Raw genomic sequence first — 25,051 nt, 5'->3', positions numbered from 1 at the left:
TGTGGGAGGACTCCAAAGGACCCGGAGAAAAGCCACGCGGGCACGGAGAAAACATGCAAACTCCACAGCGGAAGGCCGGAGCCGGGATCGAACCCACGACCTCTGCGCTGCGAGGTCAACGCGCTAACCACTCGAGCGCCAGGTCGCCCCTAAAAGGACCACCCTGGGGGAGAAAATTGGGAGCGGGGGGGGGGGGGGGGGGGATCATGTTACAAAACGCTACAAAAGAGAGCAATGAGACAGGAGGGTGACGGAGACGGGGGACAACCTCGGCGTAACGGGAGAGCACATGAAAGAGTGCATTAGGCGCGGGGGAGGCGGGAGGGAGAGATTGATTGGGATGGAGGGATGACAAGTACTGAAAGGAGGACAACCACCGAAGTCTTTGCCTTTTTTCCTCCTCTATATTGTCGTTTGAAACCGGATTGAAACCGAAATTGAATTTCGGAACCGAGGTGTAAAAAGTCCTCTTTCAATCGCGGCGCGGCGAGCGGCACCCGAGCTTCTGAGCTCTTTCAAAGTTCCAAAGAAGAACCTCCAAAGTGCCGAGCAACGTCGAGACGTTCTCAAGACAATACTCGCAAGGACGCAAGCCGTCTCCCCCAGTCACAAGCGCCCGCATCTCTGTCGGGATACAATCCACTTTACGTGCGACCGTTCATTGGGCTGGACGTGACGTGTAAAGATTCCAGTGCTAAATATCCGACGGCATAATTCCAAGCGCGGACCTGGAGCCTGGAGCCTGGAGCCTGGAGCCCGAAGCCCAAAGCCCAGGTGCGGGCGGATGATCCCGAATGGCCCCTCCAGGCAATCAATGGAAAAAGGCACAGCCCTGCTCAAGTCAAGTCATCGTTCATCATTCATTCATTCATCATTGCTTCCGACGAGTCTCCCTAGGGGGCGCTGTGAGTGTGGGCCATTTAATTGTGGTATACGCACACCCCCCCACACACATATTCAGTGCCTGGTTAAAAGAGATGAAGACATTAACGGTAACCTGATGCTGAGCGACTATTGATCCACTCCCGGGAGGATTGCAGAGTGAGAGAACAGCAGACAGCACTTGGCCACTTTGCTCAGAGCGGCCTTCCTCCTGTGACGCGTTCAATCTGCACCCGGAACCTTACACAAACCGGAGGGTGCACACGGCGCCTTCGTGAGGGCGAGGACGCAGGGCGCTTAAACTCAGCCTCCGAATGAAAAGTGACCCCCCACCCCCCCAAAAAAACAAGAGCATATTCAAGTAGGCATTCAAAAGAGTTCAATGCTGTTATTTCAAGCACGCTTAAAGGATAATCGCTAATCTGTTTTACATTCCTCCTTTTTTTGCGATTGAAACAAACAAACAAAAAAAAAAGAGAGGCTTGATATGTCAACATGAAAAACAAACAATCCTGAACGAGCGGTCGCAACGGAGGAGCCGAGTAAGAATTGAGCCGGAGGTGGCTTGCAGGCCCCGTCCGTCTCCATCCATTTCCTCCTGGCCGTGTTTTCTTCCCTCCCTCCTTCTCTTTGAATTTTCTCCCCTTCTTTGTTTGTTTTGCCTTATTCATTCATTAGCTGAAACAACATAGCGGGCATTCCAAGCGCAGCTTCAGTGTGGACAAAAGAGAGCGAGAGCGAGAGAGACAAAGCCTTCCTCCGGCTTGCCAGGAGATCCAATCCCACATCCAAATTCTGCCTCACTTTGTCTCGAGACCAGCGACTGCGCTTACTGAGCAGCCGATGAACCTCCACTAAGACGGTCGCCGCATCGGACGTCATTCCGGCATGATATCTTATTTTGCGCACAAAAGGTCCACTAAAATAGTGACTGGGTCACTGGAGCGCTCGCTCGGTGGAAGGACATTCGAGGAATTTAACAGGTGTCAAAGGTTTCCCTTCGGTCCTCCGTGCCGCAGCTCGCTCAGCTCAGATATTGAGGGAGCTTTGTTTGTTTGACTGTGCGGCCTTTTGCGTCCAAACGGCACGGGCACAAAATGATCCATCTTTCACTGGGTATTTTTATCTTTGCGCCCCGACACTCTGGACTTTCTGGAAGCGTCCTCTCGCTTTGCGTCGTCAGCGCCGCGCATCGTGTATAAATAGCGGAGAGCCGGCGGCCATTTTCTTTGAGGGCCGGCGAAAAGAGGGAGCGCCGTGACTGGCTTTGCGGCCTTTGCGCGGGTAGCCTGTGGGCTTTGAGCTCACAGCCTTTGCGAGAACGGCCGGCCTCACAAATAGAGGGCTCGCATCTGAAATGTCACGGTGCGACACCTCCCAAAACACCCGGACGTGCTTCCTTTGCGCATCGTGTTCTGCCAAGTGTTCAAAGCTCGCCTGACATGCGGCACTCCAGGGGGCGGGTCGCCGCTGCGCCTTCCTGCTATTTCGGGCTCTGTCACAGCTTGTGCTCCTCATTTATTTGGCCGCGACGTGTAAATCTTGACGGAGCGGGTTTGTAGACAGAAGTTGTTGGCCGTTTTTTGTTTGAATCGCGATACACATTGTAAAGATCAAATGCTCATACGCAGACTCCTGAATCATACTTTGCAATCCATGATCCCCCAGAGTGCAATATTTTGCTTTTGTAATCCGGCTCACCTGAAGATTTACAGTGTAAAATAGCTGCGCAACTTGCAATACTTTCATGGGCAAACGCTCACGATTTAGCTTTTTGCATTAGCTAGGCTACGGCTACTGCTGAACTCAGTGGAGGGGAAAAGAAAGTAGCTCTTGTGTACTTCATTTGCCGTTTAGCTTTCATGATTTCAACTTGTTCTTTTTGTCATCATTGATATACTTTGGAGAAGTGCCAAGTAAGAATGACATACCGCTGTGTTGTTACAGTGCTTATGATAAAGACATCTTGAATGACATCATGTTGGGTCCGCGGTCTGCGCTGCCGCCGGTTGGCTTCGGCACGGGTCTCGGGTCTCGTGAATCTTCCCACCCTGGCCGACAGCTCGGGGCTGGCTGAAAAGGAATATGAACAGTTGCAGTCAGGAACACGTCGAGTGTTGAATTCAAATCTCCGATGAAAAGACTTTGCAAATGTGTTCTCATCAACCGAAAGGAAGTCAAGTCATTGAAAGTGACACTCTTTGGAATTGTAAACCAACCTCGTGCGGTTGAATAAATCTTGGAAATTGTAGCCCCAAACCTATGAAACGGTCTGGATTAGAATCATCAAAAACGACTTCAATTGGTGTGAGGTGTTGGCTCAATTCCTGAGACTGAGTAAGAGCTAGCGAGCGGTTAGCTAGCAACACGAGTGGCTTCAATAAAACTAAGCAACGTCAGTCAAATTGGCCACGCGTCGTGTATTGTGCGCAATGACATCGAAAGAGAAAGGTAGACGACCGCAATTCGAAGACGAGTAGCGGGCTCCTTCCTCCCCCCCGCCTCCATCTTGAGCCCATCACTCACTTGGCCCTCCGAGTCGGCGTCGCCAGTGCGCAGGCGCGCGCGCGCCGCGGGGCTCCTCACTTGGTCAATGGCGAAGTTGGCTCCGAATGGCTCTCGGGCAGCCCCGGCGCCTCTCCCGCCGCCTCCTCCGACTCGGACTTGACTCGGACTGCGACTCCGCGCAAAGTTGTACCGCGTCGCGACTTTGGCAGCTTGTTGCTGCGTTCAGAGTTTGTTCGGGGACTCCGAGCTCCGATGCGGTTGACGGCCCGTGTCGATGATGAGCTGCAGCAGCAAGTAAACCGCAGCCGAGAGCAGCCCGCTTGGTCAACACAGCACAGGTAGAACATTTATTCGTGTATCAATCGTTTCATAACAGTGTGCTGGATGCAAGAAAAATCGGTAATCATTATGAACAATCCTCTGCATTCAAATGGAACGTCATTTCACAAATATTCATTGAGTACTTATTAGTAGTGGTAAAATAGTTCATGTACATATTTATTGTGTACACAACTGTTACAGAATATTGGAAAAAAAATCAACATCTGTACAAGTGGTCATTTGCACAACATGTTATAAAGCGTGTGTGTGTGTGTACTGGGGGGGGGGGGTGACACTAAACATGCACTTCAATTGTTTTTAAAGTGTTCAACTTTTTTGACTTGAAATTAGTGCCGAATTCAAAAAGCGGCTACTTAAATATCAAAACTATTTTTTTTGTTTAGAAAGACAACAAAAGATAAATAAAATATTGACAAATCTAAATGACCACATGTAAAGTTTATTTATTGCGGGGGGGGGGGGGGGGGCGTTACCAGAAATTCCGGACTGGACATTTGAGGTGACACTCATGTGTCATAATTATCACGCTGAATTTTCTGGTTAATTTTTCCATTTAAATGATTGTTTCAATTTTTTTAATGATCATGTCGATATTGAAACCCTTTAATGAATAAACAACAATCACACCAATTGAGTATTTTTTTTTTCTCATTTAAATATTTACATTATTTTAGGGGGGCATTTATTTGATAAAATTCACTCGGGTATTTGGACTCGACATTGGGGGTGACGTCCATCTGTCTTACGCTGGTTTCGTGAGGATTTGTTTTACTATTGCTGGTCATTTGCAAGGAATGATTGACTCAAATAATTGGTCCGTTTCTTTTTTCAACGACACGTGATTCCAGGTATCTTTTTTTTGCCTTCCCACGCGGTCAAATGGATGTTCCGTATTCTGTGGTCCCAATATCACTCCGGATGAGCGAAACGATATATGTGGACCAGGAGGGACAAGCTCCCCCGGGTCATTTCTCATCCCACTTGGCATCCGCGTTCCACCTCTCTGGCCCGCCTTCGACGACATTGCGGTTTATGCGGGGGCTACCGCTTGCTAATCCCGCACGCTGCCAGATTAAATTTCACGTGCGTATGGAGCAGACGTAAATTCAAGGGCTATAGATGCATAACCGGGATGACTTGTGCAGATGTCATTCCTCGGCTCTGGAAATAAAGGATTGTGGGACGCACTAATATGATTGATACTCACTGGAGTATTTGGAATAAATGACCTGTGTGTGTGAGTGTGTGTGTGTGTGAGAGAGAGATACAAGCGAGAGGTTTACTGTTGTAAACCCAAGACAGCATCAGGTATTCATGGTTTATTTTAAGCACGAATGAACACATTTGAGCCCCCCCCCACAAAGACGGAAGTACAACAACGGATCCGGAAGTGTTGCTTGGCAACAGAGGGCAATCCCGCGCTGTACGTTTTGTTGGTAAGGCAGGGTGGCGGCGGCCGTCGGCTTCCCGCGCTTCGTCCTAACGAAGGCCTTTTGGCAATTTTGCGGGGGTCGTTCTCACAAAGTTGACGCTCTAAAGGTGCAAATGCAAAACGAACGACGTGAAACGGCAACGTTACAGCGGCGGTGGAAACGGTGTCAACGGGGTACGTTGAAACAAGCTTCAACTATGGCCCCTCGGGACTTGGTATCCGTCGGCAAATGCTCCAAATCGAATCAAATCAGGAGCAAACGATTTGATGGGGTCGAATGTAATTCAAGTTGGACTCGTGCCGTATCCGCTGCAATACGATACCATATTTCAGTCCTTCCGCCTCTGTTGATTGTTTGCCCCCACCCCCCATTTGTCCATGCCTCCGTGTTAGGCCTCCAATTCATTCTGGAGCGACCTCGTGTCCGTGTAATATCATGAAGAAATATTGAAGATGAATCGATCCGACTCTCAAGTTATGGGCGCGGTCCGATCCACGCTCGCCTTTCCACCGCAACCTCAGACTGCGGTTTGTTCAACATATATGATGATCACATTGTAGGCCGCCTTCGAGTCCTACGAACCCGACCCCGCTCCAAACCCCCCCCGTCACCTTAATCAGCGTACCTTACAGTTGAGAAATACAATTCTCTCTTGAGGCACTGTGGAGGAAATGGCAGGCATCATTGATTCTGCGCGCAGTGTCAGGTGAGCTCTCATCCCCGCCGGGCCAAATGGAGGCAGTGGGCAAAGCCTACGATTCGGTCCAGCTTTGAAGAGAACGTTCATGTCAGAGGAATTTCACAGAAAGGGGAGGGCGTGTCCCGGCGGTATCGGCGGCGCGAGTGCGCAAATGGATTGGCCCGAGAGATGCGTTATTGTCTTGGGTTGCAGCCGAGGGCCGGCGGTGGAAAATGAAAAGGACGTTTGACTCTTAGCCAGCGGGGAAATGTCGGTCCTGCCTGCCACATTTAGATACGCTGCTCAAGTCAAATTAGTCACTGACGAGCAACATAAATTGGAACTCCCCTTAGCAGTGAATGCAAATGCAAAAAAAAAAAAATACATGATACAAATATTTATTAGAAAAATAGCACTTTAATATCGTATCTTATAGCAATATAGAGCATCATTCTATACAGTCTGTACATTCTAGACATTTGTTGTTGTTGTTTGTTTTTAATGGCGGGCATTTGAATCTTCTCCGTCTCACCTTGTCACACAATCACGTCACAATGCCGTCGTCCGGTCCGGTCGGCGTCCTTGTCCCGGACTGCGTCTGTGGGCCAAGCGCTCGGATCATTTACGCGTCTCTCTTTTCATTGTTGATATTTACTTGTGCAATTATCTCTCCACTTGGCCCTCAACTGAAGACGATACGCCGGCCGGCCGCCTCCCGTCCGTCTCCTGTTGCTCACACATAAACACACTGATGGAACCCCGCACTGACACATCAACACACGCGCACGCACACACACACACACGCACACAGAAGTAAGCATTCTCTGGATTACATTTTTGTGCCGAGTCTGAATCTGCCCTCATTTATAGCACATCAGGTTGTCATAATAATGATGATAGGACAATAATAATAAGTTCAAATTGTTTGCCGCCCCCAGTGAGAGGTCACGGGAAAAAAAGGATTTTGTTCTTTTTGTTTTTTTGCAGTTGGACGTTTGAAGGCCACGAGCTATGGAGGCCTCACAGGACCACAACGAGCAAATGGTAAGTGATGACGACTGTCTTCAGAAATCAAATTGTACTCCAAGACACAAACTGAGTTTTTAGCGTCCCTCAAATGAACAAACGTGAACACATAGGCGCTCCGCCGCCGCCGCAGCGCAATCTGTGCGTGACATCAGCATTTCCTTCCCATTTTGCTTACTGAAAGAGTGGAGACGTATTGTTGTTGGGAAAATGATTTGGGCGGCGAACAAGGTGTGCTCACATTTCAAAGTTGTTAGTCAGCTACCAGATCAGGTGTAATTTCATCTCCTCCGTCAAGCCTCGGACCCCCCCCCCCCCCCACCCCCGCTAATGGCACCCTGCCGCTCCGACCCGCCGGCCCGCTCTGTAATAATAGCGCAAAGTGGGCCACGGGACATGAACTGCGTTGTTTTTCCCGCACTTTTGATGTTGCGCAGCGAGACGCCGGCGCTTCGAATAACGGCCCGACCCCGGTGGACAGTAGGCCGAGAGAGGAGTGGGGGGGGGGGGGAGGGGGGGGGCAAAGGAAGAAACGGGGCTTGTCTGGCATTGTGGCACGATGAAATATTCATGGGCCGATAGTCCTCGGTTACTCCAGCTGCTGGAAATAGGCCGATGACATCACTTTGATGGGGAATTGGAGCTTGGCGTGGGTCACATTGATTCACTGTTGGAAATGAGATCTCGGCGTCGGCACGCACATTTGAAGCGTTTGAGCAAATGCCAGCTTCAAGGCTCCTTTTGGAATTGTTCCTCGCTTCGTGGCCGTCGTCCATTTGATGGGGACGAGCTGGTCAGACTCTCGAAACGAGAGCAAAACCATCGTCAAGAGCTTGCCTTGTTGCCGCGCGCCGAGTCACCATTGCACTCTAATTCTGCTTGATTCTTCAATTGACCGTTTCTCCGGAGACATTTCGGTCTATGTGACGGGCGAGGAGGCAAATCGCGGGTCGCCTGAGGCCTGGGCGACAAAAGAAAGGGGGGTGGGGCATGGGGGGGGGGGTTAAAAAAATGCCTTCATCAAATGAACAATGTACGGCGATCAGATGACATCTGGGCTTTGGCTAAACATGTTGTGGGAACGCTTCCGCCATCACAATTTCACAGTGAGCCTGCAAATGATGTTCTGCTTCTCGTTGCCTTCTTTCGTTTTTAGCTCGGAGCGCCACTTTTGGAAATTCTCCCAAGCGAGCGACAAACTGCACTTTTCCCTTGCGGAATCTTTAGCGTTGGTAGTAAAAGTAGCCGAGGCGTGTCTCGGGTGACCGAGAAAGCGCCGCTTTCGGGGAGTTGTCTGCTGATACCGGATACTCCCAAATCCCCCCCGCCCCCACTCGCCTCGTCCTCCCCGCTAGCCTTTAAAGGCCCTTCACTTCCTCCCCTCCATTTCGCGCGTCAGCCGGGTTGCGCTCCGAGGGGGCGACCTGCCGTCTGGGGTCCCTCGGGGTGGGCGAGAAGGAAGCCTGGCTCCGAGCCAACGCCGCTTGCTAATGCTACTTTTAGCATGTTTAACTGTCCCGCTCCACCTGTTGTCACGTACTTGTTTAGCTGTGGCAAAATGGTGTTAACAATTCGCCCCCCCCCCCCCCCCCCCGCAACACGATGACGATAATGACGTCCTGGTGTCAACTCCGAGTTTGATTTAGCATTGACGCCAGCTAGAAATCATTGACGAGGTTTTGTTTTTTTTTTTGCGTGTACTGCGTCAGGGAGCGTTCCGAACCGATGCTGATGCGGTCGTCAAGTGGCCATCACACTAAATGCTAGTCTGAAAAAAGGATTCCGTCTTCTTGTGCCGCCGCAGCGTATCGCGACGGCCGCTGCCTAAACTACGGTACTTTGTTGCTCGCACCGGGAGAAAAAAAAAAGTCAATAAGGTGGAGGCGGTTGGGAAAAGGTTGTTTGAGTGGCGTCCGTTTTGCCGCGGCGTTCCGGGAGAGGCGCGCCGTGCGGCAGCTGTCCCGGTTAATGCGAGCGAGCGACTGAGCGGACCAAGTTAGAAGAGGGCCAGGGGGTCAGGTTGCACCCCTCTTTCACAGTCCCACTCGCATCAACATACACGGAGGCCGAGCCCGCTCGCCACAATTCGTCAGCGCCATTGCCTTTTTATTTTTGGGAATATACTTTTCTTAATCTGCCCGACGACAAGGAGTGCAGGCGCTCGATGGGAGAGCGCAGCGTCACAGCGAAATCCTGCCGCCCCCACCCCCCCCAACCCAAAAAAAAAAGTGCAACATGATAATTAGCTTGGCGCTGGTGAGTTTACAAAGGCGGTCGGGGCGTCGCGGAGGCGCGAGGTCAGCGGGTCAGCGTCGACCGTCCGAGCAGAAAGTCTGCGAATGAGGCGCCAAACGGACTGGAGAATCCATCGAGAGGAAAGCGCCGCGGGCTTTCTTTCGAGAGAAAACCAACCAGACAGGAAACCGCATGATATTTGCACTCCGCCGTCTGCTCAGTGCGTCAAGGTGTTTGGCTCTCTGTTTTACGCATACGCTCGCTCGCGAGGTCATCCGAGTGGAGAGCGTCTCCGAGGTTGCCATCTTTCTTTATTGATTGCTACAAAACTTTTCAAGACTTGGGCCACGTGCTGCCGGATCGTCGTTCCAGTTTCCGGCTTCACCTTCCGTTCAAGCTGGCCAATCCGAGACTCAAAAAAAAAAAAAAAGGAGCACATTGTCTTGTTATCGCGACAAATGGCTTACGGAGGAACCAGAGCGGCCGAGAACTTCCTCTGCCGCTCGGCTGCCGGGGGAATCGCGTTTCTGTCCGCGCGGCGGCGGTATTTGGAGCCCGCGCCGAGGCCACTTTGCCTTTGAGCAAATGACGGAAGAGCGAGTCGTCTCTGCGCTACGAGCGCGTCTGCAGCGGCGGCGCGCTCGTGAATAATTGAAGCTAATGTCATCGGCGCCCGAGCTCCTTTTTCAGACGCCTTTTAATGAAATGATGAGTGGCCCTCCCAGCTGCCTGTTAAATAATGCCGCTTGTGACATCACGACATAAGGTAGATATCCTTGAAAAAGGCTCGGGCGCAACAGGCGGGAGACGGATCGCGCCTGTCGCGCACGCACGGCCGCCATCTGCTCTCAGCGAAGACTCCACATGAAAGCTAACGGCCAGCTGCTCCATCGTAGCGCCGTTAAAAAAACACTTTGTGTCGTCAAACTAATCAAATCGGTCGAAATGGGGTCGGGGAGTAAAGTGGGGGGGGGCGGTACGAGGAAGTGTGAAAGGGGAGAAGGAAGGAAGGGGGCAAGAAGCGGACGGCCAGCTATGAGAGAACAACGCCGGCATCAGGCTGGCCCGTGTATGGGATTGCCGCCTGGACAATAGAAGCATCCCATTGGGCCGTGGGCACGCAAAGAAACGCGGGCGCATTTCACGACATGCCTCGGAGGAAGAAGACGTCACGACCCGACAAAGAGTTCGCTGTCCAAATCTGCCTACGGGCATTTAAAATGGCGACGTAGCCTTGGTCCGACGTCGTCTTCAACAAAGCCGAGCACGAAATCCAAGTGGGCCCGTTTGTACGAACGCGTCCGTTCGGGCAAATCTGCAAAGCGAACGAGCCGAGAGTCGGCTCTTTGCCGCTCGCTAATGGCGCGCGATTTGGGGTCGCCGACGACGAGAGTGCGCGTACCTGATGGTCCTGGCTTTTCTTGTGCAGTTTTCCGTGTCGGCGCCAATGCTAATTCGCCGTCCCGCGACCACTGAATTGCCATCGCGCCTCCTTGTTGAGAGTGACGCCATTTTCGAGGCGACGACGTCGGAGCGTCCCCTTACCCGCCAGGCCAAACGGAGGGAAAACAACCGAGTCGTCCATCATCGGGTCCTGTGAAATGAAGACAATCTGTTCAATCTCCCACCGTCTGACTTTGCTGCCATGTGCCTAGCGGTCCGTGGAGCCGCGTGGCTTTCTCCCCCGTGTGGGCGCGCTCGTTTTAATCACTCGCATCAGATTAGCCTGGCAGGGGCAGGGGAGGCCAAACGCTTCACAATTAACAGCGCGGAACAGGCCAGCGCCACATCCCTCACTTACTTTTCATTTCTGTGCATTGAGTTGACACCCCCAACCATCTCCAAGAATGGAGAATAATAACCGCGCATGGACCCCATTAGAATGTGCCCGGCCGGGCGAGCGTTGACCTTAAGTCAGGTCGCCGCGTCTGGCGACGGCTCGGGTCGACAACGGTTTTCGCCGCGTGGTCGTCTCGTCGGGGCAATTTGCCAACAAAAGCTCGGATTCCTCCGGGGTACAAACTCTTCCCGAGGTGGCACATTCGAAAGCGGGCTCAGGCCGACGAAAAACAGAGGTGGGAGGGGGCGGGGGGTGTTTGTGTGGAGGGAATTCATATAAAGCGCCTCCCTTTTTCGCTCTCTTGTATAGAGTCCAAGTGCACCTGAAGAAAGAAAAAAAAAAGGAGTGGGTGGGGGGAGGGAGGGGGGTCCAGTCATTTATGGAGACAAAGATGAGGGATAGTTTTACAGTCCCCCCCACCCCCGGGCTGGGGCACAACTGCTGGGGGGTGTGGGGGGCAGTGGAGGCACAATGTATTTTACATGAAAGGAAGGGGGATAGAGTTACGGCGGTGAGAAGCACTCACGCAAATGGGGGGGGGGGGGGGGCGAGTGTTTTGAGGGAGTGGGGGGGGCGGGCAAGAGATGTGGGTGCCACAGACAAAATGAAGGGGGACAGCTTGTGGGATAGCCAGTTTTCAGATCATTGTTTTGTTTTGCCCATCAAAAGGTTTGCTTCCCCCCCAAATTGTGACTTGGCTCCTCATTTCCTCACGACTCACTCTGCCTTTGCACGAGCTCCATCCCGAGCGTTTCGTCAATCGTGTCGCTGCACAAGACGTACTCCGTCCACACTGCGAGCTTGGACACGGGCGGCACGCATCCCTGTCCCCCGTGCCCCCCGTGCCCCCAAATTTTAAAAAGCAGTGCTTCAAAATAAAAGGGGCGCGTTTTATTTTGAAACCCAGCCGTTTGACGGCATTCTTTTCATATTCTTGCCGTAAGCGCCGAATGATTTTCCTTCTTTGCTCTTTGCGGGCGTCTGAATTGCACCGAAATGTTTTCCTCTGGCAAATATTGCTTTTGTTTTGGTTCCATTTGGTCGGGCTCGGACTTTCCGCAAGGTAACACCCCCCGAGTCAAGAAAGCAAGAAATCAAAGGCTGCGGTCACGTCACGAAGGGGAAGTCGCTGCGGCTAGATTTAGTAGCAGTGATAAATGGCAAAGAAGCGCGTTTCGGTCTGCCGGGAGACAAACGGCCTCGGTCGCGCTCGGGCGCGCTCGGGCGCCCGCGTCCGTGTCGTCGCAGAGGCGGCGCCGGCGGACGCTCAGAAATGCTCAAACGTCAACAAAATCATTTAGTGGCGCGATATACGACCCGTTTTGTTGTCCCTCCCGTGATCCGCCCACGCCGCGCCACTGTTTGGTTTTGAGTTTTCCTGGGGGGCGCCTTTGAGGACACCTCCCCGCTTTGCTGTGAAAATATTTCAGCGGGGGAGGCGAGCCTGGCCCGCCGGCCCACTGGGGGGGCTCCCGCCCGGCTAAGAATAAAGCGCCGGAGCCGTCCGACACGTGGTGGTCCTCCTGGCGCGCATGTGACGAGCGGGCCAGAGCGTGCGCGCATCGACGCCCGCATTGGGCTTTCCGGCACGCTTCCCAGGTGGCTACCTTTAACGCCGACTGGTGTGGGGGGGTGTTCAGGTGCTCATAAAAGAGTCTGTGTGTATGCGCGCGCGCGTGCGTGGCATGGCTAGAATTTGATTGTCTGACCTGCACTTGTACGGTATTGCCATGGCACGGATGGGATTCGCGCCACGTGCACGTCACACACGCTCAGACTGCGTTTCAACTTCAAGCGAGTCCATTTTCGACTTTGCGGGGGCAATGTTGTCCGGCGGACGGACTCCAAATGCGAATTGAGTGACAGGTGAGAGAGCTCGTGTGAGGACGAGCGAGCGAGGGAGGGAGGAAGCGGAGGAAGAGGAGGAGGGGATAGCAAGGGTGAGTGAAACGCTCCCCACTTTGGAGGGAGGCAGCAGCAGCCGTGCACGGATGGAGCGCCGAGTCAAGAGTGTTAACTATCAACGCCGCCGATTTGCTTTTTAGCGCGGGCTTCCAAACTTTGGAGGAGCTTTTTTTTCCCCCCAGACCAAACGATGAAAGGCGGGAATGAACGTCCGTTTGTAGCACGTAACGAGACGCAGAACAACGTGGCACCTGCGGGACCTTTTATGCGCTTTTAATTGGACCCGGCCAGCGTGCGCGAGAGAGGGAGCGAGAGAGCGTCGACCGGCGGATGACGCCACTGCGTTATGTGCACAAGTGCCCAACTGCCGTGACCTGACCGCACTCTTGAGGTAGGGCGCTCCTTGTGGGGCTTTGCCCTTTTTATTCTGGGGGCGGGGGTTGTTGTCACTGGTTTATGTGGCAATATGTGAAATGGTTTGGATTTTTTTTTTTGGTGCAGCATTTCTCATTTTGGTTCAAGAGTTGAAAAGAAAAATAAGTTGGATTTTTAGGAGTCCATGATAAGGACAGTTCACCCATTTCCTTCTGGCTAAATGAGGTTTCGATGCTTCTTAATATTTGGACCCTGGGCATATTGGAAGTGGCCCTCGCTAAGATGCGGTTGACGGTCAGGGCGTGGAATTCACATCCGGCGCGAAAAGGAGGCAGACGATGCGCGTTGGATGTGGTTGCGTCGCGCGGGTCCATCGAGCGTCCGCTGTCAGAAAGACGAAACGTGATTTGACAATGACGGGCTTGATGCCGAGCAAGGCGCCTCGTGCAAATTGTCCGGATGAATAACACAAAACAAAACGGAGGGCATTTCAAGGTTTGTGAAGGCAACTTGCGCTTCTTTTTCCCGTCATCATCGAAAAGTGGTGGGGGGGGACGTGAATAAGAACAAGGTGACATCTAATTTCGCCTGGTTCCTTCCCAATTGCGCTTTAAACGCTCGAACAGATCGCGCAACGCAAAAGCGAGTCCCGGAAATATCGGCGGAGCGCAAACTACCTGGACTTGTTGGTTTTCGGGGGGATTGTCGCTCCGTCCGCACGGCGTCGGGCAAGCTGTGATGACGGGCGTCGGCTTCAAAGGTCGTCATGTCCCCCTCCCCACGCTAAAGTGGCTCAGGCGACACGCGCGGCTCCCTTCGGGCGTGCCGGTCGTCTCTGCAAGATGACAGAAAGGAGGACACTTTGGATCCCTTTTCTTTGGTCGATTTGACCTGCCCCGTTTTGCCGGACGGGCGAGTCCAAAGCGTGAGAAGGCCTCTCGGTACGGATGCCGCGGCACTTCTGCCACCGCGCCACAAGGCGTGAAAGGCACGGGGAACGAGCTCAGCGAGCGTCTCGGGAACCCGCGTCTCCACGTGTGTGTCCGGCGCACCTCGGCGGCGTGTTGACACAGTGATTAGAGGGCAGCTGCTACGCATTGCCTGTGGCCCCTCCCTCCATTTACTGTCCTAATGAGTTCCTGTTCCAAATAAGAGGGAGGAATTTTAATGGGGACCCGCTGCGGCGCGTGTGGCCTTTTATGGCTTTTCGCCCATTCATAAAGCAGCCAAATGACGTCAGCAAATGTCACGCGGCGGCCGTTCAAGCGTGGGCCGCCTAAGAGAGGTGGAAGACGGCCCCCCCCCCCCCCCGTCTCTCTCTGTGACCTAACCCGACCCCGCGCCGACCATTGCACCCTTTAACAAGGAGAGTTGGGGGCTCGAAGCGGGCACGGGCAAGGTCAAGTGAAAGTTCAAGTCCAAACTCGGAGGCCACTTCTCAGCATATTTACGTAAAGCGGCGGGGCCGTCGCTCACTAGGCCCCCCCACGAAAGGCACAGATTCAACACCAATACTACCAAGCGGAGTCCGTTTCAGCAAGGGAAGAGTGGAGGAATAAAAGGGGGCTGGCCCAATGAGAAGGATCAAAGTCAACAAAGCGTGGTCGTCGTCATGCGACGAATCCCTGAATGTTTTCTGCTCTGCGTCATTTGCAGGTGGAGAAATCAAAGCGCGACTCTCATGTGCCAGAGCCTTCCGACAGCAGGTGAGTCGACGTTTGGGCAACCCGCAAATCCGAGGTCCGGCCGTTGCGTCCCCGCGCCGGTCGCTCAAAGCGTTTGCGCGTCCGATCAGAAATGAACGGAAAGGCCGTCAATCCGCTCCGGCCAACTTAAAAATAAATGTTTTGTGAAAATCTCGAAATGGCACTCGAAAGCCTTTGCCCTTGATCGGGACAAAACGAGGATGCTCTTTCAGCGGACATTGTGCCGCAACACAGATATACAGCGAGCCTCACTCCTAGCTGTTGTGCGCAGTGGATAAAGAATATGCGCATTTACCTTCAAATATGTGTTCCTTAAAGGACTGTCACACGTCTCCTTTGGACATGAAGCGAGCGGGAGGCCAAGTTTCGTCTTGGGTGTGGCCCGCAACAACCTCTTTTTTTGGGGGGGGGGGAGGGGCAGGCGGGACAATTGGTCACCATCTGCCAAGCTCGCGCTCGCAATGACCTCGCTTGGGTTTCTTGCAGCGGGACTGTTGGAGCGCCATCAAGTCCACATTTGTGGAACGAAGGAAATGAACCTCCGCTTGGCCCCTCACCATAAAGACCGTAGTGTGCGCTGTGGCAAGGGTGGGATGCGAGCACATTCTTTTGACACTAATCCTCGTGGTCCGTTTTCCACATCTGCACGCGTAAATATCGAGACATGACACGCACTCCTAATGCGAAGAGCAGAGAAGAAGACTTTATGAAATACCGACGGCTAAAGTCACCCAAAAGAAGGCTTTTCCCTCGCTTGAAAGGCACACTTTTTCACCCATTGGAAAGAGGCGGGCCAGACCACCGATTAACTCTGACAGAAAAAATTTGAATTGAGCGAGTGAAAGCCAAGTTGGAATGTTTCACTTTGTCAAGCCAAGCCGAGCCAAGTCTGGTCCGGCGCGAGCGAAATGCTTCAAGCCGTCAGTCTGACTTGCTGCTTTGACGGGCAGCTGTCGGACCCGCCTTCCTGAACCGCGACGCACATGCGGGTTTCTTTGAATTCTCCCCCCCCCCCCCCCCCACATCTTTTCTGGCTTTGAAGTGCCATGCCCCCCACACCCCCCCCAAAAAAAAGTGTGACTGTGGGCACCGTGACTCCCTGACTCACCACGCACGCTTGAGTCAACGCTCCAGCGCGGCAGGACGTGCGGTTCCGGTTTTGCGGAATCCTCAGCTGGTGTTTCATGTTTGTTCTTTGGATGTTTCTGGATCTCCTGCAGCAGGCCAACAAACATGAGTAGGGGACGGACGCCCGTAAGGTTGGTCGCCGCGGGTCTTAACCTTTCTCCGCTTGCAACAGGTCTATGGAAATGCAGGAGCTAGCCGGTCCTCATCATGGCGACTCGAGCGGCTCCAAGCTGGACAAGAGCAACCTGGGCAGCCCCTCGGCGCTCGCCGCCAACGGAACGGGAGGTGAGCGGCCGCGGCCTTTCCCTTTTTGCCAGCGTCTCCCGCTTCTCCGCTGAGGACCAAAGCAGGCGATTGAAATGATCCAAATTTGCAGAGTCATCGCTCGGAGAGCATTTCACTCTCAATCTTTTTTTTTTTTTTGCCGTTCCCTCGACGCAAGCTGACAAGTGTAAATACGCAGCGAGGCACTTTTGCCGCTAAGCGCCTGGCAGCGGGCGCGCAAGAGACGCTCCAAAATCCCACTGGAAACTATTTCCCCGGCAAGAACGCAAAAGCGTACACGTGCGCGGGCTCTTTCCCGCCGGCATATTCTCCTGTCGTAGCTCAGCCCCCCCCCCCTTCTCCGCGCCGACCTTTGCATCCTCCTGCGACACATTTTCATCATTTGGCGATGAGCTCACCGCGAGCAAACACGCGCGGTTCGCATTCCCCTCGCCGTTTCTGGGGTCCGAAGCGTCTCCCCCGCGATCAACGGGGGGCGGGGCTCGCTTCATACGCTTCCTTAAAGGCCACGGCCATGTCCTCACAGCCTCCCCCCGCCTTGCGTTTCGTAGGTGAAAACATGAGCGTTCTAAACACGGCCGATTGGCTGCTGGGCTGCGGCAGCCCGCCCCCGGCGCCGACCTCCAAGGACTACGGTACGCAGGTGCATGCGTGTGAGCTGACAGCAGCCCCCCCCCCCCACCCCTTTGCACTTGTGAGGCTACTCTTGCCTGTTTCTTTGTTGCCCAATTGGCTTGGGTTTGCTTTGGAACTTGTTTTTCGGGGCCGTCTGCGTTTTGCAATGAAACGCGCTTCTCATGAATTTTGGACCGTGGTGAGGAAACCGCAACCCGCCGCGTCATCCCAAAATCACTGCGGACCACAGAACAATGAATAACCAGGTTATTAATTGCTGCAACCCCCCCACCACCACCCCCAAAAAAGTATATGTACAGCGCCAACAGATGGCAAAAAGGTTTCCCCACCACTGATCTAATGCAGTCGTTGGAATTTTGCTCGATCGGCCTTTGTGGTACCTTGACTTACACGCCCCAACTGGCGAGCCATCACTTTTGCTTGTTTGTCCCCCCCCACCCTCCTCCATCAAACAATCCAAGCCCAAACACAAAATGAGAAGACTGGCAAGGAGGCACGCGCATGCAAAGTGACTCCAGCTCTGGCCACGCCCCTTCAAGGCAAATACTGTACTACAGTGCTGAATAGTTTGAGGGTGAGTCAAGATATCACAATACTGAGCTTTTTTTTTTTCGGGGGTGTGTGTGGTCAACTCGATCGAATGACATTTTAAGCACACACTTGGGAGCAGAGGGGACAAAAAAAAAAAAAAACAAACCCAACAACATTTCCACCGAGTGGTCCAGTTCAATCCACCACAGTCGGAGCAGCCCTCCCAAAAATGGCGACCTGCCCAGAACGACTGACAATCGCAATGGCGGCGCTTTGCGGAAAAACGTGGCTCAACGTGCAAATGTTGGCGCGCGTTTGTCCCTTTGCTTGTGTTGCTGTGTGCTCGCCGGGTCGGAGACTTTGTTTCCAAACTTGACTTGAATTTCCAAGTGAAAACAGAGCCCATGAACAACAGTGATGCGGTGACCAGCACGGGCGACGCGGCGCTGGACTCGTACGCCGCCTCAGGTAGCACGCACAAATGCGCGCACGCGTGCACACACTTTTGCGAGGGCGCGAGGAACTTACCGCCAAGCGGAGGTGTCGTCGGTCCGAGGCGTGCGGCGGCCTCGCCGAAAGCTTTCCACCCCGGATCGCATCGTCTCGGTCTCGGATGATGTCTGTGCCGGAGCTGCGAAGGAGGAGAGCGGGCAGTTTTAGCATGGGGAGGGGGGCACGCAATGGGAGCGCAAGGTCTGAATGACAAAGCTCTTTTGGCTGGCGGCCGGCATGGCATAGTGATTGTTTTTCTGTTGGAGAGCATTGAGCGAAGGGGGATTCCTTTGGATTGGAGTCTTGGTCTACGTGTCCCGTAAAATGAACCCGCCATGGATTTGAAGTACAGCATTTGGGAAATAATCCGTGTGTGACAAACAAGTTGACTTTGCGCAATTTTGGCCCCGGCCGTAGTAAGTCGGGCGGGCCCTTGGCCTTTTTGTCTTTCCGGCGTCGGTTTTCACGCCGTCGCGTCCCCGCACACACCTGCAAAGCATGTCAGCCGGATTCGTACTTTTGGTTTGAACGGCCGCTTTTCTGCGCAGTAATGATGACGATATTGTTTGCAGTCATTACCAGCAGTGGATACAGTCCTCGCTCGGCGCACCAGTACTCTCCTTCCCTCTACCCTTCCAAGTAAGTCGCCCTTTTATCGTCCTTTGTCCAGAGCCGCTCGATTTTATCCCCCGCCCCCCCATTTCATTTCTACGATTTGTGAGCAATAGTCAGTCCCCGCGATGTCGCTTGCAAACGTCGTGTGGTTCGATTTCCCGCTCCAGGCCGTACCCGCACATCCTGTCCACGCCGCCCGCCTCGTCCGTGCCGGCGTACGCGGGCCAGCCGCAGTTGGGCGGCATGCAGCAGACCGCCGTCTACGCGTACTCGCAAACGGGCCAGGCCTACGGACTGTCCGGCTACGGTAGCACCGCGCGCGCTCCCATTTGTCCGCCGGCTACGCGACACGGCGTCTTTGATTCGTCGATTGCGTTTAGAGCTGGGCGTGATGCTGCCAGGCATCAAGACGGAGGGCGGCCTGGCCCAGAGTCAGTCTCCGCTCCAGACCAGCCTCAGCTACAGCCCCGGCTTCACCACGCCTCAGCCCGGACAGACGGCCTACTCGCCCTACCAGATGCCAGGTCACTCCCTTTGGAGGGGTGTGGGGGGGTGGACGACAAGGCCTTGCCGTGTTCTTTTCCCACTTATTGTCTTTGTGGCTTCTCCTTCCAGGTTCGAGTTTCACGCAGTCCTCAGGCCTCTACACCAGCGGCAACTCTGTGTCCAGTCCCGCCAACTACACCGCCACTCAGCAGGTAGCGGATTCGGGCGTTTCGCGTCAAGCCGTAGAAAAGCCGAATGAAAAGCGAGGCGACGGGCTGCCTTCTTTCTGCTTTCAACATAATCTTAAAAGATGAACTTTCCCACGCGAGGTTCCTCAGCGCCGCAGCAGATGTTCGCCAAGTCATCAGAGCGGCTACGGCTTTGCGTTTCCTCAAAGGCACATTTGCAATAGCAGTTAACAAAAAAGGGGGGGGGGGGGGGAGTCTTTTTACAGACGTGGAAATCAAATAATGCAACGAACGATTTGACGACGGAGACGCACAGACTCGGTCGGGACTATTTGGCTGCGTCTGCGGGACGGATCGTCTGTTTGGCAGCAAAACGGCCTTCGACCGGGGCTTTGAACGCGTGACGCCCTCTTGTTTGGAGAGCCTTGCGCATTTAGCGGGAGCGCTGGTAAAAAAGCGCCTTCTCCGCGGGGTCACCAAAGAGCAGCGAAAGCGGCCTTTGGGGAACGTCGAAGGAGCGCGCGCACGCGGTATCACTTGTTGTTCTCTCCGCAGGAATATTGCCCATACGCGGGCTTTGGCCAAAACCAGTACGGCCAGTACTATTCGGCCTCCACCTACGGGCCGTACGTGACCCCCGGCGGCGTGGACAGCGGCGGCGGCACCGCCGTGGGCGCCTACCAGCTGCAGGAGCCCGCGCCAGCCATGACGGGCCAAGCGGCAGAACTTCACCCCGGGTGGGCGGCGCCGCTTTTCTCTTCCTTTGGCCTCGGGCCGATGGCGGGGCGCGATATCTGACTTGTTGGTACGCGACCTCAGTGGACTTTGACACGGTGCAGAGGCCCGCCACGCCCATCAAGGAGCTGGACGAGCGAGCGTGCCGGAGCGGCGGCTCCAAGTCGCGGGGCAGGAGCCGCAAGAACAACCCCTCGCCTCTGCCCGATAGCGACCTGGAGGTAAGGTGAAGGGCGCTTACCTCCTCCTCCTCCTCTCCTCGGGGCCGCCGCGCGCCGATGGACGCCGTCCTTCATTGTTGTGCCATCTCGGCTTGCTTTTGCCAGAGGGTTTTTGTGTGGGATCTGGACGAGACCATCATCGTCTTCCATTCTCTGCTCACGGGCTCCTACGCACAGAAATACGGCAAGGTAAGACACCGGAGCATCTTGCCGACGTTTCCGGGTGGGTCGCATGACGTTCATCACTTTCTGATCAAGTCGACTTGTGGTCTCTTGGCTGGAGCGAGCCAACAATCTGCGCGAGTGGGTCTGAATGTACGCCTTTAAATAAGAGCGCGGGCGCCCCCGCTCGCATGAGATACCGCGGCAGCTGTGTCTGTTCACACCTCTCCCAAAATAGTGTTTATGCTGTTGGCATAGCAACCGCGTGACCCGTATGGCCTCTCTCACGCGGGCCGCCGGGATGCATTGGCTCCGGATGAACTTCCCCTTTTTTAGGAGGACAAATGGGAGCGCACATCTGCGTCTCGTCACCAAAGGACGTTCCGACCCGAACGCTTTTCTCTGCCAATCTCGTTTGGGATGCCGGCCAAATTTCAAAAGACATTTGCTCAAGACTGCGTTCATTTTGCAAAGGGAAGGACGCTTGTATTTGTCCATCGCCGTATGCGTGAGAAGGGAAGGTGATGATGATGCAGTTTGAGTGGATGATGAACGCCGTGGGGGGGGAAAAAAACGCCGTGAGTCAGTGTCGCTCATTTCATGGTAGTATAATTTTGTTGTCAACAGCTCTTTGTCCGTCTTTCGGCTGTGGTTGTTTTCTAGTTTGAGGTGTCACACAGACTCCGAGGGGACAAAGACATGCTGGAAAGCTTGACGGCGCGTCGCCTTTCATTCTTGGCTCACTTTCTCCCAGCCTGCGCCTCTTGTCCACTTTCGCTCTTGCCCATCAGTTGGCCCGCTTCTATTCTGGTGCACTGACAGTGTGCCCCCCCCACCCCCCCAATCCCCCACCCTGTCGCGCGTGATGATTTTTGCAGCTGAGCGGCACGCAAGCATTGCAAGCCAGAGGGAATGTTGATGGGCCAGAACAAGTGCGAGCTGTCCGTCATCGAGCGCCGAGACGAGAGCGCGTTTTGTTGTCAACCCAATCGTCCAAACGATGCCATTTTTTTTGCCCTCGCTCAGGACCCCCCCATGGCGGTCACGCTGGGCCTGAGAATGGAGGAGATGATCTTCAACTTGGCCGACTCGCACTTGTTCTTTAACGACTTGGAGGTGAGGCGCCGAGGTGCACTTTCAAAGTCATTCAAGAATTAAGTTAGATTTAAAAAAGATTGGTGGGGGGGGTTATGGCTTTTTTTAAATTGTTCATCTTCATACTATCATGTCAAGTCAAGAGTATTTCTGGAGCACTTTCAAACAGCCATCGCTGCATACAAAGTGCTGTACATGGAGCGATTGAACATGCACAATAAACAGGAAGACAAATCGGTCATAAAGGCGGTAGAAAGCACCAAACAGTAAAAAGCAAGAACAAAACTAAGTCATGCTGAGTCGAACGCCAAAGAATACAAGCGAGTTTTAAGGAGGCTTGCCCAATGTTCAGTGGGAGCTCATTCCAGAGAGTGTCATGTCATTGTCACAATGTCATTGTCTGTGTGTGTGGATGTAGGAATGCGATCAGGTACATATTGACGATGTCTCATCTGATGACAACGGGCAGGACTTGAGGTGAGAATAACTCCCATGGGGATCAATAATATTCCTGATCATTTCTTCATTTGCACAATTTAGGCCACGAGTTGGTTACATGTCAAAAATAAAAAGTGTCCGCTTCATTTGCAAAATGAAAGCCGTCCTCCTCCTCGACAGCACTTACAGTTTTGCAACGGATGGCTTCCACGCAGCCGCCACCAGCGCCAACCTGTGCCTGGCGACGGGCGTCCGCGGCGGCGTCGACTGGATGAGGAAGCTGGCCTTCCGCTACCGACGCGTCAAAGAGTTGTACAGCACGTACAAAAACAACGTGGGGGGTAAGAGACGCGCGGGCCATCGGAAGGTTTTTCGCCTCGGCGCCAACGCGTCGGCGTCGCGTTGCAGGTTTGCTGGGTCCCGCAAAGAGGGACGCTTGGCTGCAGCTGCGCGCCGAGGTGGAGGCCCTGACCGACTCGTGGCTCACTCATGCCCTCAAGTCGCTTTCCATCGTCAGCTCCAGGTGCCGCCTGCCGCCTCTTAAGCGCCGCGGGCGAGCGTTACCGTTACTCAGTGGCGCCGCCATCCCGTCCCGTCCCGCAGGAGTAACTGCGTCAACGTGCTGGTGACCACGACGCAACTCATACCGGCGCTGGCTAAAATTCTGCTGTACAGTCTCGGCTCCGTGTTCCCCATCGAGAACATCTACAGCGCGACAAAAATAGGTAAGACGCGTGAACGCGCAAGGGATCAACGAGAAGCCGCTGTGGGAACAACTTTACGACTTACGACGCTGAGGACAACGCTGAAAAGTTGCTCACGCTTTTGGACTTTACTCGAGCCGTCCAGAGAGACTTTTTAAAAAATGACGATTCAAAGAATAATCGTAGTAAAAAGCGCACGGATTGACCGTGACGGGTCCCGCCAGCACAAGGAGTGACTTTCAAGCTCACCTGTGTATGACTGGCACTCGTACCCTTCCATCTGCGGCCTTCCTTTCCGCTTCCATTCGAGACATCGCGCGCACACTGAGGACAAAGCAAATAAAGAGCAACTTAGTATACGGCGGCGTGGCTTGGCCCTGCCTCCGCTCGCAGTTTGCACCTCGTATCATTCTAGGAAAGTGACGGGCATTTTGTGTTTTGAATGTTTCAAATGGAATTATGATCCAGACGAGACGGCAACGTTGTGAAAGCTATTCTGTGTCTCCAGGCAAAGAGAGCTGTTTTGAGCGTATTGTGTCCCGCTTTGGCACTAACATTACATATGTTGTGATTGGCGATGGCAAGGATGAGGAGCATGCGGCCGGTCAGGTAAATGACTTTTGCACTCCTTTTGTGTTCACCCGACCCTTTCTTCCTCCTTGTTTCTTCTGCAGGAAAAGAGAGTTGCTTTGAGCGCATAACGCAAAGGTTTGGCAGGAAAGTAGTGTATGTTGTAGTGGGGGACGGTGCGGAAGAGGAGCAGGCGGCCAAAAAGGTAATTGGACCTGGCCGGCCGTGGGCCCGCCCACTCGGCGCCGTGTGAGCTCTCTGATTGGCTGACGCCTGCCTGTCTTTGCTCGCGAGGTTTTTCAACTGCCGGACCTTGCAGTGGGTGCTTTCTTCCGAGTCTGTACGATTACCCTCCAAAGATGAGCGAGAGGCCCCCCCCCCCAAGCACTCGACCCGTTAACGAGGCGTACGAACGGAAAAGCGGTTAACCAGAGTGGAAATAACGTCAACGTTTGAATTCAAATTTTCAGTCCGGACCAAAGGGGCCACCCTCCGGAAAGCCGCTCGCGCATTTTTTCGACATCATCCACTGGCAACGGTTCTTCCCACTGGCTGGGTAGCGCACGATTAGCCCAAAGAGTAAACCCTACGAGCAGCACCATAATGTCCACCGGTCGCGTTATCGTCGATATTTGTAGATTAAGGCAGCGGTGGAAAAACCTGTCGAGTCGAGTAATACACGTGTGCTGAGCGAGCATGTAGCACATAACCGTGACGGTCCATGTCCGAGTAGACTCGTTGTTCTCACGAGTTAGACGACGTGTTAGTCACGAGGGAAGACTGCACATTATCAGTTTTGCCTCATCGTAAAATTGTCGTTGTATGCCGAAGTGTGTTGTATTCTTACCAAGCGGCGTCGTGGGGAGCCTCGAACCCCAAAAGACAGTCAGGAAACAACTTCGACAGCTGCGGATGCGGCGCGCTGAAGCACAACTGCTCAAGCGGGTGGTGTTTGCAGAGCAGGAGCGCCATCTAGTGGTACATAAAATGGAGAGACAAACGCCACGAAAACGTGCGCAATTGCTTTTTCACATTGCTCCGATTGGAGTGGGCAGCCAAGTCTTTTCGACTCGTAGTTTGCGTCAAGAGAATCTGACAAGGAAGCAAATTCCCAAAAGGGTCGTCATGTAGGCATTTGGTTGGCCGTGTGTGCGTCTCCTTCCGGCGAGGATTTAACTGTGCCCCGACAAAATGTCATCCACAGCACAACATGCCCTTCTGGAGGATATCGAGCCACTCTGACCTGCTGGCGTTACATCAAGCACTGGAGTTCGAGTACCTCTAAATGTTCACGAAGGACTCATCACAACGGACATACTCTGACCTTTTTTTAGGGGGGGGGGGGGGGGGAACTATTTAAGAAGGAACTTGACACTGCAATTTTTGTTTTCAAACGCCTGGATTTACAAACTGAATGGTCTTAAAAGCAGCGATGGAAGAGTGCAAGGTGGTCCGCGGATCCCCATTAAAAAAAAAAGATTGTTGTGACTCAAGGCTCGTCTGTGCGGTCAGCACGTAGCCACGCCAGCTGATTTTTTTTTAAAAAGCATTTTCTTTGTTGTCTGTCCGATGCAGACGCCTGTGTAAATTATTTGCGATAATTAAGGGCCGATGTGTGGGCGGTATGTTGAACTTTGGGTTTTTTTTCAGGGGGGGGGGGGGGGGTTGGTGCAGTGAATGGGAGGGTTGAAGCATTGAATGTGTTGTGCCTTAATGTGTTTTCATGTCTGTTCTTTTCAAAAGTGTAAATATTAAAACAAGGGCAAAACACTCGACAAGCGTACCTTGAACAAGCTCTTCAGCATTCACACAGTGAATACGAAACAATTTCAGA

The 25,051-nt window shown here is 53.5% G+C and overlaps 1 protein-coding gene and 2 long non-coding RNA genes across 5 annotated transcripts; 1 reads left to right on the top strand and 2 right to left on the bottom strand.

Annotated features, from left to right (window-relative positions):
• The first annotated feature begins 3,592 nt into the window (after nt 1-3,592).
• Nucleotides 3,593-24,901, top strand: eya4 (EYA transcriptional coactivator and phosphatase 4). Its single transcript, XM_052053497.1, is given in 20 exon segments — nt 3,593-3,728; nt 6,832-6,888; nt 14,882-14,931; nt 16,232-16,344; nt 16,896-16,979; nt 17,902-17,979; nt 18,576-18,642; nt 18,786-18,925; nt 18,999-19,142; nt 19,234-19,316; nt 19,848-20,066; nt 20,069-20,248; nt 20,354-20,437; nt 21,437-21,526; nt 21,924-21,982; nt 22,124-22,284; nt 22,352-22,466; nt 22,547-22,668; nt 23,322-23,422; nt 24,422-24,901. Coding segments are annotated over 19 exon segments (2,004 nt in total). The 5' UTR covers nt 3,593-3,728; nt 6,832-6,855; the 3' UTR covers nt 24,503-24,901.
• Nucleotides 5,037-7,342, bottom strand: LOC127592610 (uncharacterized). The gene is made up of 2 exons (XR_007960159.1): nt 5,791-7,342; nt 5,037-5,265 (listed from the first exon to the last, which is right to left on the bottom strand). It is a non-coding gene; the product is annotated as an uncharacterized LOC127592610 (long non-coding RNA).
• On the bottom strand, nt 7,351-18,567 carry LOC127592609 (uncharacterized). 3 transcript variants are annotated; one of them, XR_007960158.1, is made up of 3 exons: nt 18,040-18,189; nt 13,909-14,060; nt 7,351-7,831 (listed from the first exon to the last, which is right to left on the bottom strand). It is a non-coding gene; the product is annotated as an uncharacterized LOC127592609 (long non-coding RNA). The 3 variants fall into 3 exon arrangements; XR_007960157.1 differs by lacking the exon at nt 7,351-7,831 and adding an exon at nt 8,942-10,699 and having other exon boundaries at nt 13,903-14,060; XR_007960156.1 differs by lacking the exon at nt 7,351-7,831 and having other exon boundaries at nt 13,029-14,060; nt 18,040-18,567.
• Nucleotides 24,902-25,051: the final 150 nt, after the last annotated feature.

Source organism: Hippocampus zosterae, chromosome 19, assembly GCF_025434085.1.
Source record: "Hippocampus zosterae strain Florida chromosome 19, ASM2543408v3, whole genome shotgun sequence".
Lineage (NCBI taxonomy): Eukaryota > Metazoa > Chordata > Actinopteri > Syngnathiformes > Syngnathidae > Hippocampus > Hippocampus zosterae.
Note: the sequence above shows the minus strand (reverse complement) of the source record. Positions and strands in the feature narration are given on the sequence as shown.